The sequence below is a fragment of the Mobula hypostoma genome, chromosome 2, assembly GCF_963921235.1.
Source record: "Mobula hypostoma chromosome 2, sMobHyp1.1, whole genome shotgun sequence".
NCBI lineage: Eukaryota > Metazoa > Chordata > Chondrichthyes > Myliobatiformes > Myliobatidae > Mobula > Mobula hypostoma.
Window position 1 is genome coordinate 116,435,505 of NC_086098.1, and position 14,842 is coordinate 116,450,346.

Here is a 14,842-nt window from a genome sequence, read left to right on the forward strand (position 1 = left end):
CATGTTTGCCTTCATCAGTCAGAACACTGAGTACAGGAGTTGTGGCATTATTTTGTGACTACTAGTTGTTGTTGAGCTCACACTTTGGAGTACTGTCTGCAACTCTTGTCACCCAGCCACAGAAAATGTGTCATTAAGCTGGAAATGGTGCAGAAAAGATTCACAAAGATGGAGCTGGGACTGTAGGGCTTGGGTTATACAGAAAGGCTTGATAGCATAGGAGGCTTGAGCATAGGAGGTTGAGAGGTAACTTTATAGAGATATATAAAATCTGAAGAGAGTAAATAAGGTTGATAGTCACAGTTTTATCCCAGAGTAGGGCAGTCTAAAACTAAAAGGCATAATTTAAGGTGAGAGGTGAAAAACTTAACAAGATCTGAGGAACAACCTTTCAACACAGAGTGGTGGGTATATGAAACAAGCTGCCAAAAGAAATTGTGGAGCTGGGTATCATTACAATTGAATTGTAAAGGCTTAGAGAGATACAAGCTACACACAGACAAATTGGACTAGCTTAGATCAACATCTGAACAGCATAGAAGTGCTTAGTTGAAGAGTCTGTTTGCATACTGTATAACTCTGACTCTATTGAATAGCTGATTCAGATTCTCTGAAACTGAATGCGATTCTCTAATTCAAGTACAGGAATATAGGTTTAGTTTAATTTGGCAACATGGTCAGCACAGATATGATGAGCCAATGGGTCAGTTCTAAGCTACTCAGTTCATTGGCAACTAGGGATGCTCAATCTTTAACAGCCATGGCAGTCATGCCCACCATCTTTGAAAACTTAAAAATTTACTATTCTTTAACATACATGGAAACAAACCATCATCTAGGACCAGGTAGGGGACACAACAGGTGTCAGCAACCTCGCACTAGAAAAGAAGCTTTAGTCATTATCAATGTGGAATGAGAGGGCTCCTAAAATGTCTGCAGCGCAAGTTGCTGGAGGGTATTAAATTCAAAAACTCCATTAAGAAGCAATGAGAAGACTGTGTCTCTGTCAGTTGTGTATACCTTCTAGAAGGGGAAGGGCAGTGAGAACATTGGCTCAGAATCCAGCAAGCATCCACAAGTTCAGAGATGCTCACCATTGCTGGGCCTACTGTAATCTGTCAACCCTTCTGTGACAAGTCTTACCCTGAGCTTCATGAAATTTTCCAGCGTGAGGTGTTTATCCTTGATTGAGCGCCCAACTGTATACTCAATGGTGTCCCAGTGCTGGGATTCCAGCCAAGGATTCCTCAGGGCCATAATGATTGGCAACATCTCTTTAAAGTCAAACACTGCCTGCTTCAAAAGAGGAACGCTATCATTTGGTGGCAATCCTAAAGGAGAAAGAAAATGTTAGCAGTGAAAGGGAATCCAACAATAACACGATGATACACTACTGTGCAACAGTCTGCTTCTGGCAGCATTAACAACAGAGCAAAAGTTTGCCAATAACCTAGCAGCATAGGATTGTGATCAGTATACCATTTTATAATTATATAGGATAATATAAAGATAATAAGCCTTCCACAGTGGAAAATTTGTTTGCCATGAATGTTGCTTAATCTCATAATTGCTTGGTATTTAATCTGAATTTAAGTATGAGATAATGCACTTTGGAAAGTCTAGTAGGATATATAATAGAATAAATGACATGGTCATTAGGAGCATTGACGTACATCGAGACCTCAAGATACAAGTCCATAGCTTGCTGCAAGTAGCAACACAGAGAGATAGAGTACCAACAGTGTACATTTGATATGTTTGCCTTCATAGGCCAAGGCATTGAGTATAAGAGCTAGGATATCATGTTACAGCTAAACAATTATTTACAATTTTGTATAATCCCAATCACCAAACTACAGGGAGGATATGGTAGCAATAGAGAGTGCAGCAGAGTTTCACCAAGTGGGAGAGCTAGTGGATGAAATGTGTGTGTACTAGGTGGATGAAACCAGGAAGTGTGGGGGGGGGGGTGTAGAAACAGGTAATGGTGGTCGAGGAGAATAGATATGAAAAAGGGTACAAAATAGGGAGAATCAGAAGAGGATTGGAAGAATGAGGAGAGGACAGAAATGAGGGTTACCTGAAATCCTGTAGGCATTTAATGGATAGGAATAGCACAAACCTGCATCACAGTTGGCATAGAAAAATAGACTGAAAGGATCTCTATGTTAAATTTGAATCCTTTAGACCCTCTCACTTGGGATCACAAGCACAATAACAGTTTCGGTTACGCAGAAACATATAAACTAAACCATCTAGCACTCAAAGAATCACAGAATATTCACAACACAGAGGGCTATTTGGTTCATCACATCCAACCAGCTTCTTCACTGCCTGATTTTACCTTTAAAGCACTCGATCCATGGCCCTGTAGCTGGTGTCTTCTCATACTTTATCACTTTATCCAAGAACATTATGAAGATGATCTTGGTTCCTAACCCCATCATCTTTGTAGGCTGTCATTTTCAGACCCCTAGCATCCCCTAGATGTATATAGTTTCCTCATCTCCTCATCAATTTTTCTACCCATCACTTGAACTCTACACCCTCCAGTTTTTGACCAATCTGCTAAGCAAAATAGGTCTTCCCTACATATTGTGCTGAACATCTCATAAATCTACATGCCTCAGTTAAGTTCCCTGCAGGGTCAAATTTTCCAAAGTAAATAATTCAGGTAGGTCTATCCAATCTTTCCTTATAACTAAAATTATCTAGTCCTAGCAACATTCACACCCCTCTCTTCTGTACCCTCTTCAGTTCAACCATTTATTTCCCATAATGTAATAACCAGAACAAATACAATTCCAGATTCCAACTGAACTAGTCTCGCATATTCTCCCTGCTGTTATGTTCTGCCTATCCTCAACTCCATTTCTCTGAAATGGATTCCATTTTTTCCTATCTGTGTCATTTTCCCCACATGGGTCACACAATTAATTTTTCCCCTCCAACCTTAAACCTGGCATCAGACATTCAATGTGGTCTTTAGGAAAGCAGGATAAAATGTCAGAGCTAGCACCACAGTCATGAACCACAGACCTTTTTCCAGCAAATATATTGTCTGTGTGAATCTGTTGACATCCTTTTGAATGGCATCAACGTTCAGTTCATCAAACCAGGTCTCCATCCAGTTTGCAAGCAGATTCTTCCAATCCTTCTCCGATTCCCTCAGCAACTTCATCAGCATCAACTCGTACTCAGTCTCAGACAGCAGTGCTTTCAGCGACTGGCTGCTCACCCTTCCTGGCCATTTCTGCATTGACCCAGAAATGGTAATGATAGAGCAGACTATGCTACCTGAGCTGCAGAAGCGATCTTGATAGTTGCTGTAGGTTCGTGCCCTGCCGGCAATTGAGGAGACTTCCAGTATCAGAGCATTGATGGTCTCCAGGGCATTGTGTGGACTGGTCGCAGCCTGGAGGAGAGCAGGATTTCTCACCTAAAAGACCAAAACATGGTTTATTATTATCATTGGTTCATTATTACCACATGTACCAAGTTACAGAGAAATGTTTTATCTTGCATGCATCCAGCCAGATCATTCCAGGTAGTAAAAAGAAAAAAACAGAGAGCAGGATATAGTGTACAGTTACAGAACAAGTGTCGTGCAAGGAGACAAATCATTTTCAAACATTTTTAACCTCCCCAGCTTTATTCTGAGGTTCCCACCTGCTTTAAGAAGATCACTATCATCCAGATGCTTAAGGAAAGCAAGGTAATATGCCTTAATGCATACCACCTTCTGACATCCACCATCATAAAGTGCTTTGAGAGACTGGTCATGGTGCATGTTAACTCCAGCTTCCCAGACAACCTTAACCCACTGCAATTCATCTACACCAAAATATGGCGAATGGCATCTCCCCAACCCTACACTCACCTCTGGAGCGTCTGGATAGTAAATACATCTACAATTGACTACAGCTCCACCTTCAATACTATAATTCCAAGCAAGCTCATCTCCAACCTCTTACAACTGTGACTTAACACCTCCCTTTCTAACTGAATCCTTGAGTTCTTGGTGAGCAGACACAATCAGTAGGAATACACAGCTACACCTTACCCATGTCCATTCTCATTCTCAGTCCCACTCTACTCCCTATACACTCAACTGTAGCCAGAATCTATTCTAACTCAAACTACTAGCTTCAGAATCAGAACTAGGTTTATTATCATCAGCATGAGTCGTGAAATTTGTTAACTTAGCAGCAGCAGTTCAATGCAATACATAATATAGCAGAGCAATAAATAATTTACAGTATATGTATATTGACTAGATTAAAAATTGTGCAAAAATAGAAATATATATTAAAAAAGTGAGGTAGTGTCCATAGATTAATGTCCATTTAGGAATCGGATGGCAGAAGGGAGGAAGCTGTTCCTGAATCATTAAGTGTATACCTTCAGGTTTCTGTATCTCCTGCCTGACGGCAACAATGAGAAAAGGGCATGCCCTGGGTGCTTAATAATGGACGCTGCCTTTCTGAGACACCGCTCCTTGAAGATGTCCTGGGTACTTTGTAAGCAAGTATCAAGATGGCGCCGTCTAAATTTACGACCCTCTGCAGCTTCTTTCGGTCCTGTGCAGTAGACCCCCATACCAGACAGTGACACAGCCTGTCAGAATGCTTACAGATGATACCACCATTGTGAGCATATCTCAAATAATGATTTCATCATTATCAGATTTCTGAATGGTCTATGAACACATGAACACTATCTCACTATTTTGCTCACTTTTTGCACTATTTATTTATTTAATACTATATACAGTATTCTTATTATAACTTACAGTATTTCATTTAGTATGTATTGCACTGTACTGCTGCTGCTGCTAAACAACAAATTTCATGACACATGTCAGTGATAATAACCTGATTCTGAATGATGAGTTAATACTGGAAAAAGACAGAGAGCTTACTGAGATGGTGTCATGACAACGTGCTCAATATTAGCAAAACCATAGAGCAGGACATTGACCTCAGGAAGGGGCAGTGTACACACTCCTGTTTACATCAACTGATGTCAAGGGTTGAGAGATTCAAGGGTTGGGAGTGAACATCACCAGAAGTCTGTGCTGGTCCACCCATACAGATGCCACAGCCAAGAAAGCTCAGCAAGTGCCTCTGCTTCCTCAGGAAGCTAAAGAAATTTGGCATATCGCCTTTGACCCTTGCATTTTCCATGGAAAGCATCTTGTCCAAATGCATCATAGCTTGGCAAGGAAACTGCTTTACCTGTGAAACTACAGAGAGTTGTGGAAACAGCTCAGCACATCACAGGAAACAGCCTCCCCTCCACTGACTCTGTCTACACTTTTCAATGCGTTGGTAGAACAGTCAACATAATCAAGACTCTACACACCCTGGACATTCTCTCTTCTTCCCCCCACCCCTCATTCAGCAGTAAAGGCAAAAGCCTGAGAGCATGTATCACCAAGCTCAAGGGCAGTTCCTACCCTACTGTAATAAGACTATTGAATAGCTCCTACTATGAGATGCAGATAAAGATGGCTAAAAAAACTAAGCGAATAGTCAAAAATAGAGTATGCAAAAATGAAAGTAGAGTGCAAATTAGCTACAAATGTAATGCTATTTAAAATGAATTCTAGTGTAGGAAGCAACAATGTTGTAGTCATTCATATATTGAAAAAAATAAGGAAGTGATGTGAATCTCTGTATCCATTTTGGGGTAAGCACTATTTACCTATTAATTGCATCAAGTGGTCAAGAGGGAGATCAGGGAATTGGAGATCAGTCAAGGGGAGAGATCAAAATAGAAACATGACTTTGTGGGATCTGCACTACTTCAATTTAAGTACAATTACTTCTGTCTCAGCTGTTTTGAACCTGCTAGTTGGCTTTTATTAGAATATATATTCACTTCCCAAAAAAATTGTTTCAAATGAAAAGCATAAAGATGAAAGCAGCATTTTCCAACCACCCCACTGTTCACACTCAGTTCTCTGTGGTATTACCTTATATTTAACTTGCATTAGATCATTGTAAAGGTTACTGATGTCTCTCTCCAGGTTTGCACTGAATTTTTTGACGTTGCTTTCTTTTATGGCCTCAAAGTAGAGGATGTTGGATTTCAGGCTGTGGAAAGTTGGAACCAGGATTTGATAGAGTGCCACTTCTTCAGGAGGGATGGAGACACCATATTCATTGGCAATACCATACAGCTGAGTCACAGTTTGAAACTTTCTCTCCAATTTGGGCAATTCTATCTCCATTCGAGACAGGAACAGCAAGTGTTCCCCAAACATGTCAATGGTTTCTGGTTCCTTACTGAGATTCTGCTGAGCTTCTTCAATCACCTAAAAATGAAACAAAGAACATGTTGAGTTCTGACCACACCAACAAAGTTCTCTAAGTCGTCAAAGTGAAGGTCCTTAATGATGGACACAAACTTCTTAAGGCACCACCTCTTGAAGATGAACTTAATGATAGGGAGTGGTGTGCCCCTGATGGAGCTGGGTTGAAGCTCTTGCTATCCTCTGCATTAAAGCCTCCATACCAGGAGGTGATGCAACCAGTCAGAATGCTCTCCACTGTACATCAATCGAAATTTGTAAGTACAGTATCTTTGGTGACATGAAGGGTCTCAGCCCAGAACTTTGTCAGTCCATTTCCCTCTATAGATACTGCCTGATCCATTGTGTTCCTCCAGCATCTTGCCTGTTGCTGCAGATTCCAGCATCTGCTGTCTCTTGTGTCTCCTCTAATTCCTTTCTCCATGAACTTAAATCTATGTTCCCTTGTAATGAACTGCTCTGCGAATGAAAGTAGATCCTTTCTGCTTACCCTGAAAATATTACAGGATTGTCAAATTGCAAAAAGCATTCCAGAAATAGGATCTCATCAACGATCCAACACAGAATGAAATGAGGGACTTTGACTTTGACTGCAGGCTTTCATCAGGTTCAAGATGTGTCATCTCAAGGTTGTTAACTGTGCTAAATACCTGGATTTTGCCATGGGTTGTGTGAGCCCTTCTTTCCAGCCATTTTTAGCACCAGATAGGCTACTTGCCTTACTTTATTGCCTTGCAATTTTTCAGCCCATAGCCCAATAGAGACTATATAAAAATAATAATAATAATAAATGTAGGACAGCCATTGCTGAGAGGTGCTATCCCACTGGAAACCAGGCACAATTTAGGGTTTAAGAGACATTAGTAAGGCTACATTTGGAGTTTTGTGTTCAGTTTAGGTTATTCAACTATAAGAAAGAAGTTACTCAACTGAGAAACATGATAAAAAGATTTACCATAATGTTGGCAGGACTTGAGGTACTGCATTAAGAGAGAGGTTGAGCAGCTTAGGCCTTTTCCTTTGGCTGTAGAAGACTGAGGGGACCTTACAAAGTTGTATAAAATCAAGAGGGTTTTATTTTATATATATATATATATATATATATTGATTGAACACAGTCAATTTCCTAGAGTTGCACATTCAAGAGATAGAGGGCATATGTTTGAAGTAAGAGGGGAAATAATTAATAGAAATATGAAAGTAACTTTTTTTAAGATAGGCGGTGGGAATATATACTGCCAGAGGAAGTAACTGAGGCAAGTACAATAACAATTTTTAAAAAATCAGTTGGACAGGTGTATGGATAGGAGATGTTTAGAGTGATATAGGTTAAATCCAGGCAAATGAGAGCATCTAGGTCATTATTTACCAGTTGGGCTGAGGATCCTGTTTCCATGCTGTATGACTCTATATTAGCCAAGCATCCAAGGGAAGGGGTGATTCAGTGCAGGAACATGCAAGCACATAGGCCTGCCAGAGACAGAGTCTGCACTGGAAGTGTCTCTTGCAGGTGCTGGAAGATATTAAACTGAAACTCACTGACAGTGATAACATTAATAAACTACAATAATGGTGAACAAGTACTCACACTTAGCAGTTCACTAGACTTTTTGTAAGCAGTGTTCTTCAGGTGGTTATGCAGTTCATGGGTCACCATTTCCAAATAGGGAAAGCAGTCCGCCTGATATTGCTGGCTCACCACCTTCACCAACCGGACCCTTCTCTCCACTGTCATGTTTCTTACACTCATGACATATTCTGTGTAAACCTCCAACATGCTTCTGAATTCCACTGGGCTCCACTCCTGCTGCCTTATTAAAGCTTCAAGATCCAGATTCATGGCCTGATCCACCATAACAGAGTATTGCTCAAATGTTCTGCTGTACTGTGTTACTTCCACCATTGAGGCACTTATCAAATTCTGCAGTTTAGTGAGCTAGAAGCCAAAGATAAACATGTTATGATATTAGTCAAGGAAGAGATCTGAAAACAAGACAAACAAAAGTAGAGAGAGAAATGGAAATTGTGTAGAATTCCTGGATTTGCAAGAGGTCCTTTCAAGAGATGTTGGCATTCTATTGGTATCAAATATCTTCAGATAACAAAGAAGGAATAACTAGAACTGCTACATTTAGAGTGTATTACTCAACGATAACATATACTGAACAGTACAGTTATGATGTACAAGAGCAACTCAGAGACAGTGGAAAAAAGAGATAGGGACAATTTTGGACAGGAATGGGGAGAACACAAGAAAATAAGAGGAGTAAGCCACTTGGCAACTCAAACCTGCCCCACCATTCAATATGATCATGGCATATTTATTCCAGACCTCAGCTGCTGTGTGCCAGATCTTTGTTATCAAGATATCTGTCTATCTTGAATTAAACTGAACTGAATTGACTCTATTACTTACATCCTTCATCTACAAGAGGAGTAAAAATCTTTACGTTACATCTCCATCTAAATGTGCAATGTGCAATTATAGTAATTTATAATAAATAGTATGCACTTAAGTACTTCTAATCCACTTTTGTGTAGGACAGAGAAGTTCAGAGATTCAACAACCCCTGTGAGAAGGGATTTCTATATATCTCTATTTTAAATGACTATCTAATCCCACCTTATAGCACCTAGTTCTTTTTCCTGCATGTAACAGCTATGTAATTACATCTAAGTACTGTTTAAATATAAAAAGGGTTTCTGCTTCTACAACCCTTATCTGCGAGTTCCAGGGCTCCATCACCCTTAGGTCTTCTCTAATCCTTCTACAAATTATTTTAGAGGCACAGGGGCTGCAGATGAAGTTTGTCAACCAAAAACATCAACTATACTTTTGCACCATAGACTCTGCCTGACACACTGAGTTCCTCCAGCAGCGTCCTACCCACAGCCTTATATCCAACCTCTTCTGCCCAAAGAAAACAGAGTCATAGACTCATACCATATGGAAACAGGCCACTCAGCTCAACTCATTCATGCTGAACAGTGGGCACCCTTTCATATTAATCCCATTGCTCAGCAGCTGGTCCATAACCTTCTATGCCTAAATGCTTATCAGGTGCATATTTAGACACTTCTTAAATAATCTCAGTTATCCAGCTTTAACCATTCTCTCAGGCAGGGCATTCCAGGTGCTCACCATCTCTGGTGAAAAAGATCTTCCGTACATCCCCTCGGAATGTCTTCCCACTTACTCTAAACCTACATCCTCTAGGATTATCACCTCCAATATGGGAAAAAGTTTCCTGCAGTCTACTCTTTCTGTGCCCCTCCTAATTTTATATAGCTTAATTATGTCCCTCTTAACATCTCCCACTCCAGAGAGAACAGATCTACTATAGCTTCTCCAGTCTCTCATCTCAACTAAACTGTTCCATCTCAGAACACCTTCAACTGATCCAATATTTCCTCCTAGCTACACTCCACTCAAATTTCCTCTATAACTTATCCAGGGTAATGACAGCAGTCACCAAAACTAAAGAGTGCAGGCTGAGGTCTATCTGGTGTAACATACCGTTTTGGAATAACTTCCCTTTTTATTCTTCAACAACTTGGCTAATGAATAAATATCTTGCTGATCATTTTATTAACCATGCAATTCAAGGTCCTGCTGTTCCCTCCACTCCTCTCAAAATCCTCCCATTTACTGTGATTTTGCACCTCCCAGTTGCATTACCTCACATTTGACTAAACTGAATATGTTTTGAACAATGAAATTACAAGTTATATCTGCTACACTTTAAAGCTTTCCTCCTCATTATTAATCAGATTTTTTAAAATATTGTATCATCTGTAGATGTCTTTATCGAGCATCCCACACTTAAGAGGTGTGGTTGGATATTTGGTGTTTGGAGTACATGTTCATTGATAGTAGTAAAGTCAATGAGCTGGTTACGGAAAGTATAGAATAGTCATCATCTATGACATAATAAAGGGTGGGTCTGGCTTAAAGCACTGAGTGATTTCTTCCTTCTCCAAATGCATATGCTCATAAATAAATACCAAAACACAAGTAGACAGGGTACTGAAGACATTTCTTTAATTCAAGTACACTTTGGTCTCATTAAGAATAGTCCTGTGCAACATCACCCTGTAGCTAAACATTTTGTTATTCACTTTTTATTGTTCATTTAATGTCAATGCCTATTTTACTTCTGGGGTGGGGGAGGGGTGCCTTTTAATTATTTGGGCCATTTTACCATCAATTAAGATCATGGGCCTACACCCTTACATTTAGAAAATTTGAGAAGTGAATATATTGAAACATACAAATCCTTGTGGATTGACAGGGTAAATGCAAGGACAGTATTTCCTAAGACTGGGATGTCCAGAGTGATGGAAGGGTCTGCCCATCCTGATGAGAATTGATTTTTCACAGGGAGACCTGTTAATCTTTAAAATTCTCCACCCAAATGGCTATGGAGATTCAGTCTTTTAGTATACTTTAAAACAAAGATCAAAGCTATTTGTTATGTTAAGGAAATTAAAGCATTTAGGATATGGCAGTAGTAATGTGGTGCTGAAGTGAAAGATCACCTTTGGCACAAGGAACCCAGCTCACCCCCTCCTTCTCCTATGCCTTAGGAGTGACCAGTGATCCATCTTTATATTTCTACCTTTATCTATGACATCTTGGCTAATGAAAATCAACCTTAAATTTGAAAGGAATCATTGTCCAAGGAAAACTGCTGTTTAAAGATGAAAGTTGCAAACTTATATGCCCTGTTTCCTAACCTCACTCCTGAAAGACTGGGCTCTGATTTTTACATCTATTGGGTCTGACCAATCAACTAACTAATCCCTTGAATATGCAAGATCGAAAATTTCAATCAGATTCACCCTTAGTCATTCCGTCTTCTTGGAATACAACCCTGGTTTCAGTGATCTCACTGACCTCCTAAGATGACAGACGACCGCCTTCTGAAGCAACAGCAATCTATATGAACTACAGCTTCTCACAGTGATTTTAACATAATTGACTGGCTGACCATAATTGACTAGCTTGGATGAGGAATTTGGTCAGCATGAACCAGATGGGCTGAAGGACTTCTTTCCATTATGTATAATTCTTTGTCTAACAAACAGTAAAAGTCCCTACACCTGTCCCCGTGAAACACCACTGATCATGAACTTCCAATTACAAACAAACCCTCCACCATCACCTCTTCCTCAATCTGTCTGATTTATTAAACTGGATTCTGTAGGCTTTTGGACCAGTGTCAATAGTATTCTCATAATCAATATACTTAGTCTCCTCCAAATCAATCAGATAGGATGTTCTCTTAACAAGTTCCTCTGATTCTTCTTAATGCTTACTCTCCAAGTTCAGGTCAATTCTGTCACTCAAAAGTTCTTTCCCCAATAACTTCCCAACCACTTGTGAGACTCACAGGCCTATAACTAATAAGCTTCACTTGCTGCCTTTCATGATTAAAGGAACCACATTTGCTGTCCTCCAGTCATCTGGCAACCTCACCTGTGGTCAGCAAAGACCTGAAAATTCTGTCCCAGCAGTTTCCTCCCATAATTCCCACACCAGCCTGAGAGATATCACATTAGTACCTTCTAGTATCTTTAAATCTACTAAAATGTGCCTTCTATTTTCTTTCAAAACTGCTATCTGAACAGCTATTTCCAATTTCCAGCACTATTGTGCTCTGTTACCCACAGTTCCAGCATTGTTTTTTTTCTTCTCCCCTCTATTACATAAGACAAAGATGTCCAGCACAGAAACATGCCTTTCAGCCCATGGTCTATGTGCTTAACATGATGTCAATTTAAACAAATCCCATCTACCTGCATTGGGTCTACACCTCTATTCTCTGTCTGTCCTTGTGTCTGTCTAAATGCCTCTTAAACATCACTATCATCTTTATTTCCACCATTTCTCCTAGCAGCACTTTTCAGGCAGCTACCGCTCTGGAAATTTCTTGCCTCATAAATCTTCTCTAAACTTTCCCCTTCTCAACACAAAGCTACACCTTGTAGCATTTTAAAACGCAAACAACAGGAATTCTGCAGATGCTGGAAATTCAAGCAACACACATCAAAGTTGCTGGTGAACGCAGCAGGCCAGGCAGCATCTCTAGGAAGAGGTACGGTCAAGTTTGATGTGTATTCCTTGTAGCATTTGATATTTCTACCCTGGAAAATGATTCTGACTATTTTTCTATGACTCTGATAACTTAATTCATTTATATAAGTTTTCCTCTATTTACTCCTCTTCAGACAATAGCAATTGTGATTAAAAAGTCTATAACACTCTTTCTCAGACATCAGCAACAGTATATTTTTCTTGGTTTCCATCCTGCAATGGATACACTCCTCACCTTCTCTATAATTTAGAAAACTTTAAACATGCCTTTTTTCCCCATTTTGAATGAAGGGTGTTTGGACTGCAGTGCCAACTCTGTTTCCCTCTTGACAGATGTTTAATTTGCTGGATACTTCCAGCATTTGTTTTTATTTCAAACAGACTTCCGTCACCAACCCTCTTTAATTAAACCAAGTCTGGTTTACAAGTTAGCTCCATCTACATTCCATAACCCTTAGTTCCTGTAACGCAACACTCCCCCTTTCTATAACAAAACTTAATTTCACTTTGGCAAATTCAATATTGCTCCCGTATCAACAGCGTTTTTGGGGGGAGGTGGCAGAGTTCAATTAGGAGAAGTTTTCATCTTTCCGATGTTCTTCAGTGCTCAGGTCGAGTTCCATGTGTTCTAATCCTGTTGACAAATATCCTGCACAGAACTTTATTAAATATGTCAGGCAGTCAGGTACGCACACCCTCTAGTTCCTCTTTATCTATTCCATCAGTTACAACTCCACTAGATTAGCCAAAAATAGAGTCATATTTCATGGACATGGGCCCTTTGGTTCAACTCGTACATGCTGACTATATTGCCCAACAATCTCCTAAATTCCGGGGAATAAAGTCCTAGACTATGAAACCACCCTTCCCCATGTAATCCATACCCATAAGTCCAGAAAATATTTACTGAACTCACTATAGTTTAATAACATCTTTCCTATAGCAGGGTAACTAAAACCGTACACAGTACTAGAAGTGAAGCCTCACCAACATTTCACTGTGTAACTGCTATGTAACTTCCCAGCTCCTAAAGTCAATACACTGAGTGATGAAGGGCACCACGCCAAACACCTTCTTCAGCACCTTGTCCACCAATGACACTGCCTTCAGCAATCTAAGCACTTGTACTCCTAAGTCCCTCTGTTTCATGACACTCCTCTGGTCCCTACCAGAGTTGAAAATACACTGAAATTATCAATCCAGTATTTTAACAAATTGAGCAATAACATGCTACAGACTCTGGTGCTGCCAGGGAGGCAAGTACTTATAGCCCTCAAAATGGTGGTAAACCTTCATGAGTTACGGGAGTCTGAACGGGGAAGATGAATGCTAGTTTAGGTGCCTTTTATGCCAGCACAGAGTAGATAGGTAAATATTCTGTCTGTGCTGTAAATTTCACATAAGAAAAGTCAGTCATTTCTCTTAATAAAGGTTAAATATTTGCAATATTTGACCAAATGAAACCACACAGATAAATTCTAATGGGCAAATTCTTGACCTACTTGTTGTTGGTAGATTGGATCTTGGCCAAACAGTATGTCAGCATTGAGCAAGAACTGCTTTGTCTTCTTTGCTTCCAATTCCTGATCACTAGAGAGCTTCAGTTCATACAAAGACCGTGAGTTAAACATGGACAAGCGAGGCTCGTTGGTAAAGGTGACCAGCTTGGCTGAAATAATGATGGTTGATTTCACATCAGCACATTACTCATGAGAAAATGGAATTAGAATTGGTTTATCATTGTCACATATACTGAGATACATTGAAAAGCTTGTCTTACATGCTGGTTATACAGATGAAATCAATACATGGGCATTGAGGTAGAACACAGTTAAACAGTAACAGAATGGAAAATTAAGTGTACAGCCACAGAGGAAGTGCAGGTCAGATAAAAAATAAGTTGTAAGGTCATAATGAAGTAGATTCTGAGGTCAAGAGTTGATCTTATCATACTAGGGAACCATTCAATGGATTTTATAACAGCAGGTAAAAATGTCCTTGAGACAGGTAGTATATGATTTTAGTTTTTTGTATCTTCTGCCCAACAGAAGAGAGGAGATGAGAGAATGTCCAGGATGGCTGGGATCCTTAATTACGGAAAGGTTTATAAGTAGTGAGCTACTAAACATGTACAGAAACTCTTACCCCAATTAAGTGCTGTCACAAGAACACAGGAATAGAAGAAGAAAATAGCAGAAGGAGGCCATCAATCCCTTCAGCTTATCACACCACCTAATACGATTATACCGGCCTCATTTCATCTTCTATGTCACTTATCCATACCCCTTTATTTCTCAATCTATCAAATACCTATGCAGTTCTACTTCTTATAGTTCTAATGATTCAGCTTCCACCTCCAGGACAGTGATTTCAAAAGATGCACTATCTTCTACCAGAAGAATTCTCTGTGTACCTCAGTTTTAAATGAC

The 14,842-nt window shown here is 39.8% G+C and overlaps 1 protein-coding gene across 1 annotated transcript in view; it reads right to left on the reverse strand.

The window, feature by feature from the left end:
• LOC134357419 (dynein axonemal heavy chain 6-like) overlaps positions 1 to 14,842 on the reverse strand; it is a 495,424-nt gene that overhangs the window by 392,885 nt on the left and 87,697 nt on the right. The window contains exons 11-14 of the mRNA XM_063068992.1: positions 7,905 to 8,252; positions 5,978 to 6,319; positions 3,040 to 3,439; positions 1,144 to 1,331 (exon numbers count right to left, since the gene is read on the reverse strand). Coding sequence (XP_062925062.1) covers positions 1,144 to 1,331; positions 3,040 to 3,439; positions 5,978 to 6,319; positions 7,905 to 8,252 — 1,278 coding nt within the window. The remainder of the gene's footprint in view (positions 1 to 1,143; positions 1,332 to 3,039; positions 3,440 to 5,977; positions 6,320 to 7,904; positions 8,253 to 14,842) is intronic.